We start from the raw sequence: 6,264 nt of genomic DNA, 5'->3' as shown, positions 1-6,264 counted from the left end.
TTGAAGCGTGGCAGTCAACGCGGCGTCAAACTGGGTTATTTCTGCAGTGCGGATGCTTCTTACGTTTCACCGGATGTGTGTTACTCTATCATTTTCCTATCTCTCCTTTTCCTTGCATTCTTGAGCACCAATAGAAGCCACGCCCCTTTGCGCAGGCGCAGTACTCCTTCCCAAACAGCTGGGCAGGGAGTGTTGCGAAGCCATGGGCGGCGGCTGCTGCTGCTGCTGAGGCTGAGGTAGAGAATGGCTGGGCTTTGGGCATAGATTGGGTCCCTGGGTGGCCCTACACTCAGGGCTCCCTCCCTCTCCTTCTCCTTCAGGGGTTTTGGGCTGTTTCAGGCATGATAACCTTCAGAGCAATCTAAGGTTTGGTCTTCCTCTTCCCTCCTCATCCCTTTTCCTTTTCAGTTATGTCTTCTTCTTCTGCTTCTGCTTCTTCTATTTATTTATTTATTATCCTGCATATATTTATTTATAGATATTATATATCTATGTTATATCTCATATCTATCTATCTGTCTGTCTATATCATGGAGTTTTCAGGGGGGTTGCCATTGCCATCCTCTGAGGCTGAGAGTGTGTGACTTGCCCAGTGGGTTTCATGGCAGAGCAAGGGTTCAAAGCCTGTTACGCAAAACGTAACTGAATTTCATGTTAATAAAAAACAAAACCTTTATTTCTATCGCGCCTCTCTGTCCATGACCATCGATGTCCCATTTTCAAAACATCTCATCAAGTACATCAAGGCCAGTTCCTATATTCCTCCAAAATGAAGGATCAAATAAAAGCCCAAACACTTCTGGTCCAAGCATTTCAGATAAGGGAGACTCAACCCATAGCGCAAGCAGAGCCACATTTCGCACATTCTGTACTGAAGACCAAAACGCAGCTCAATGTTTGTGTGACAGTGACCAATGTGCAAAGCACATTTCCCTGTTGTGTCATTCTCCAATTCCAATTTGCAAAGGCAGAGTATTATTCAAATACTACTGTGCGTACTTTAGCGTACTTTCTTTTTTGCTGCTGTGTGCCTTCCTGTTGTTTCTGACTTTTGAAGATGCTAAAGCGACCCTATTATGGCGTTTTCTTGGCAGGATTTGTTCAGAGAAGGTTTGCCATTGCCTTCCTCAGAGGCTGAGAGAATGTGACTTGCCCAAGGTCACCCATTGGGTTGCATGGGGAGTGAACTATGTGTCCCAAATGCAAAACTCCACTTGCAGCACTGAGAGCTGGATAGGACCATGGGGCAATGGGCAAAAGAATCCATATGCATAGCGCAACTTTGTTGTTGGGCGCCTTGCAGTCATCTCTGCCTTAAGGGTGACCCTCAGCCAAAATTATTGCAGTTATCTTGGAAAGGTTTCCCAAGAGGTGAGACTCCTTGAGTCCCTTTTGGGGGAGAAAGGCAGCATAGAAGATAAATAAATAAGTAAAAGGTGGGGTGGATAGGAAGATTTTGCCTATTACTAACTAGATGCCAGCCTTTGTAATTCTTTACCTCTAAGAAGGGAGTGAGTACTGAATTGGTCCACATTGCCTGCTATATCTCTGGCCTTGCAAGTGTTCCTCTAAATTGTTTAATCACTGTTCTGTAATGCAGAATATCTTTTGTACCAGTCCTTAGTTCATGGATCTTTAACCTCTAGCTTAAAAAGCCAGTTCTTTAAGCCAGAAATCTGTCCAGTTCTGCTCCAGGGTAATCCATTGCAAAGGGTTTGTTGAACCGTATTCTTGGGATGCAAAGTTTTAATATTTTATTTATTTACTTCCGTTACAGCCTACTTGTACTTTGAGCCAGCATGGTGTAGTGGTTTGCGACTCTAGAGACCAGGGCTCGATTCCCAGCTCAGCAACGAAACCCGGTGGATGATCTTGGGCAAGTCACACTCTCTCAGCCTCAGGGGAAGGCAATGGCAAAGCTCCTCTGAACAAATCCTGCCAAGAAACCCCCATCATAGGTTTGGCTTAGGGTTGCTGTGAGTTGGAAATGACTTGGAAGCAAACCAGAAATGTGGTTCTGTAAATGTTGTACATGTACAGTATATGAAGCAATATAACACCTTAAAATGATGATGATGATGATGATGATGATGATGATGATAAATAATAAAGATTTATTTATAGCCCACCCAATCACGAAGAATCCGGGCAAGTTACAACAATAAAATACATCAGTTACAATGAAGTTAAAAATCAAACCCTAGACCTACCCCCCCCCACACCCAGTACTAAAACAGAATTAAACAATAATAATATAAACAACATTAAAAACATTAAAAGCATTTTTAAAAAGGCAGAAACATAGGCGGGGAAGAATAGACAAATGAGGGGACAAATATCTCTATATCTGGGAAGGGTAACTAAGTTGGAAAGACCTGCCGGAAGAGATCCGTCTTGAGTGCTTTCTTAAAAGCTGTCAGAGTGGGAATGTGACTGATCTCCTCCGGCAGGTCGTTCCATAGTTTAGGAGCAGTAATAGAAAAGGCCTTCTTAGAAACTGATGTTAGCCTAGATTTTTTTGGCTGTAATAGATTTCTTCCAGTGTGTGGGACAGACAATAGGGAAGAAGGCGTTCCCTCAAGTACTCTGGGCCCAAGCCATGTAGGGCTTTAAAGGTCATCACCAACACCTTGTACTTTGCCTGGAAACTAATAGGCAGCCAGTGCAAGGACTTCAAGACAGGTGTTATGTGGTCATTCCTAGAAGTTCCCGTGATCAATCTGGCTGCCATATTTTGTACCAACTGAAGTTTCCAAACTCGGCACAAGGGTAGCCCCAAGTAGAGCGCATTACAGAAGTCCAATCAAGAGGTTACCAGTGCGTATACTACTGTTTCCAGGTCCCTCGGCTCCAGGAAGGGGCGCAGTTGGCGTATCAGACGAAGCTGATAGCAGGCGCTCTTGACTGTCGCATCCACCTGAGCTGTCAGTTGGAGCGACGATTCAAGGAGCACCCCCAAACTGCGAACAGAATCTTTCAAGGGAAGTGTGACCCCATCCCGAACTGGCTGACACAACTCCATTCCTGGATTCGGGGTTCCTATAGCGAGTACCTCCGTCTTACCTGGATTCAGCTTGAGTCGGTTTTCCCTCATCCAGTCCATTACCACCCCAAGACAGGCATTCAGAGGAGATATGCCATCCTTAGTCACTGCTTCAGTCCGAGGCATAGAGAAATATATTTGGGTGATAACACCCCGCCCTGTGTCTCCGGATGATCTCACCCAGCGGCTTCATGTAAATGTTAAACAGCATTGGGGACAGAATTGCGCCTTGAGGGACGCCCGATTTGAGCTCCCTCTTGGCCGAACAACTGTCCCCAAGTGACACCATCTGGAACTTGCCCAAGAGGTAGGACTGGAACCACTGCAATGCAGTGCCTCCAATACCCATGATGATGATGATGATGATGATGATGATGATGATGATGATGATGATGAATGGGTCCATTTTTCTTACTCTGCTGTGAGTGACAAACACATGAGGCTGGCCTTTATAAACCCTGCATAAAATCTCATGAGAGGAAGACTTCTTACAAGATTTAAGGTGGGTTTTATATGGGCCTGCCTCACATTTTTGAGCTGCCTGGGCCACAGAGAAAGTTGTTCCGTATCGGTCCAAAAAACCTAGCAACCATAACGTGGCTTCATGCAGCTGCAAATCTAGTTTTCACCTGCTGTTCTGGCAGATAAAATAAGAATACTTAAATTTGGTTTTGTGGCTGTTGTTGTTGTGTGTCTACAAGCTGTTTCTGACTTATGACGACCCTAAGGTGGAACCTATCACGGGTTTTCTTGGCAAGATCTGTTTAGACTGGCTTGCCTTTGCCTTTCTCTGAGACTGAGAGAATGGGACTTGCTCAGGGACACCCAGTGGGTTTCCATGGCTGAGTGGGAATTCGAACCCTAATCTCCAGTCCTAGTCCAGAGCCCAAATCCCTGTGCCACGCTGCTCTACCAACTTGTCAAGCAAATTCATAAAATGACATTTTGGTTTTGGATTATGCATGCTTTGGGTTGCAATTTACCTGTTTGTACATCAGCCGAGTCAGATGAGGGGGCAGAGAGATGCTTCCTACAGATATGTTGTTGTCATGTGCCAGCAAATCATTTCTGACTTACGGCGACCCTAAGGCGAACTAATAATGGGGTTAACCAAGAAAAAAATAAATTACTCTTTTTGAAGTTGCTGATGTAACTCACTCCTGTGGTTTCCTTTCATGTTGCTACTAATTTATATGCATAGTGCATTAGAAAATGACATTTTCTTTCCAAGGGTAATAAATAATAGTAGTAGCTTTACTTGGGTGAAAATCCCAAATTGTGATTTGGAAATAATTACTGTGCCTCATGAACTGGGTAATGCTGAAAAATGAATGGCAAAATGATGGGAAATGAGCTGGAATCGAAGCAGCCATGGAGAGTGAATCTTGTCAGTAATTGAAGAATAGGTAATTTGTTCTAAGTCAAGCCTTATTATGCAGCTAATGTTAAAATGATTGTTCTTTAGGTAAATACTGGTGTGTATGAACAAGCCTGTAAGGAAACCGTGACCATGACCAACCCTTTAAGATACGAAGTGTTAAATCTTTACAAAAATGTAAGTTGTGAGGACAAATTGGATCAGCGCAAAAGCGCTTTGCCATGTTCCATGGCGCATGTGACATTGGACTTTTTGTGTGTTTTGAAGCTGCTGTATCTCGGGAAAGAGTATCCTAAAGGAGCGGATTACTTTCGAGCCAGACTGAAGGCGGCTTTCTTGAAAAACAAGAGTGTGACCGACCCTGAGGAAATCAAGAAGCTCATTGCACGAGGGGAATTTGTGATGAAAGAGCTGGAGGCTTTATACTTCCTTCGGAAATACCGGGCTCTGAAACAACGCTACTACGAGGATGATAGCAACTGATCCCACAGCACTGTCGGAAAATGGTTGCACGGGTATAGGTAAAGTCTTGGTTATCCCACTGTGATCTTAATAAAAAGCTTGTCTAGTTGTTCTTGTGGTTGTTGAAGAGCAGCAGTTGCTGTAGTAATTGTTTCAGGGATATTGCAGAGGTTGGGCAATGTCCAGTGCTGATGGCACTGCGACTCCCATTGTCCTGCACCATTGGCTATTCTGTCTAGGGTTGGTGGGAGCTATAGGCCATCAACATCTGGAGGGCTTTAAGTTCCCCGTCCCTAATCTAGGAAGATTTGGAATGAAGCACTTGGTATTCAGTGGCAAACTGCCTCAGGATGTAAAGCAAGAGTAGAGAAGCTTTGAACCTCATCTCCTCTGGCCAACCTCACCTAGCATATCCAAGTACAAAAGACTGTGGGAATTGTAGTGAAAACACCTGGAGCCTTCAACTTTCCTTGTCCTGGCACAGGTTCAATGGAGCAGTTGTGCCAATAGACCCTGATAAACTCTTCCACCATTTGGAAGCCATATGTTGAAGCAAATGGCCATCACAATTGTCTGATGGCATCAAATTCTGTATATTCATTAAAGTGGGCATCAGTGGCCTGCTAGACGATGTTGGACTGCAACTCTCCTCAGCTGTTACTAGTGGGGAGGGATGATGGGAAATGTAGTTAAGTAACATCTGGAAGGTCAGACCTTCCCCATCCCTGCATTAAGGAGTCTAAATCAGTGATTTCCAAACTCTGGTCCTCCTGTTTTTTTGGACTTCAGTGGCCAGAATCTTCCAGGGAGCCAAAGTCCACATCTGGAAGGCCAGAGTATAGGAATCACTGGGTTATATGAAGAAGACCTTGTTGATATCTGTTCAGGATCTGCCATTGAACTTCTTATATAGCCAGGAGCAGGAGCTTCCCTCTAGCCATATCCTGCACAACAGGCAGGGATTTGCAAATATTTTATCATAAATATCCTCACATAGGAGCAAGAGGGGTAGGGTTAGTATAGCAGATACCATGTGATGGCTAGCTTGGTATGCTACACAGCCATCATTATCAACTGCCACACAAAGGAGGCATGCTAAAGGCACATGTCCCTTTCTTTACAAAGGAGCAGCCCAAGCTACTGACTTTCTACAAACATGATATATGCTGTTACAGCACTTTTCTTTTTTGCCAGTTTACACTTCCAAGTGCAGCCCTGGAATCTTACTCAGATACTTGCACCACAGCTCTGCCTCCTCCTGCCCCAAGAAACAATATGTTATAAACGTGGGAAGGCATATGGTGAACTAGAAATAACTGGTCTGTTGAGGGGCATTAGGAAGAAAATCTGAGTAATGTACATGGTGGTGAGCTGGGATGTT

General features: G+C 44.3%; 1 protein-coding gene across 4 annotated transcripts in view; it reads left to right on the top strand.

Moving 5' to 3' along the window:
- Positions 1 to 178: 178 nt before the first annotated feature.
- Positions 179 to 6,264, top strand: part of LOC149311650 (electron transfer flavoprotein regulatory factor 1-like) — a 29,653-nt gene continuing 23,567 nt past the window's right edge. Inside the window, exons 1-4 of one of the 4 annotated variants that reach the window (XM_089527568.1) lie at positions 220 to 236; positions 1,778 to 1,876; positions 4,509 to 4,598; positions 4,689 to 4,992. In XM_089527568.1, coding sequence (XP_089383694.1) covers positions 4,554 to 4,598; positions 4,689 to 4,904 — 261 coding nt within the window. In that variant the 5' untranslated portion in view covers positions 220 to 236; positions 1,778 to 1,876; positions 4,509 to 4,553 and the 3' untranslated portion in view covers positions 4,905 to 4,992. Of the gene's footprint in view, positions 237 to 1,777; positions 1,877 to 1,935; positions 1,959 to 4,508; positions 4,599 to 4,688; positions 4,993 to 6,264 lie in introns of those variants that run through there. The other 3 variants (XM_089527569.1, XM_089527570.1, XM_089527567.1) reach the window with 3 other exon arrangements.

This window comes from Sceloporus occidentalis, unplaced genomic scaffold (genome assembly GCF_023333645.1).
Source record: "Sceloporus occidentalis isolate IW3139 unplaced genomic scaffold, rSceOcc1.0.p SCAF_5, whole genome shotgun sequence".
NCBI classification, from domain to species: Eukaryota; Metazoa; Chordata; class Lepidosauria; order Squamata; family Phrynosomatidae; genus Sceloporus; species Sceloporus occidentalis.
Note: the sequence above shows the minus strand (reverse complement) of the source record. Positions and strands in the feature narration are given on the sequence as shown.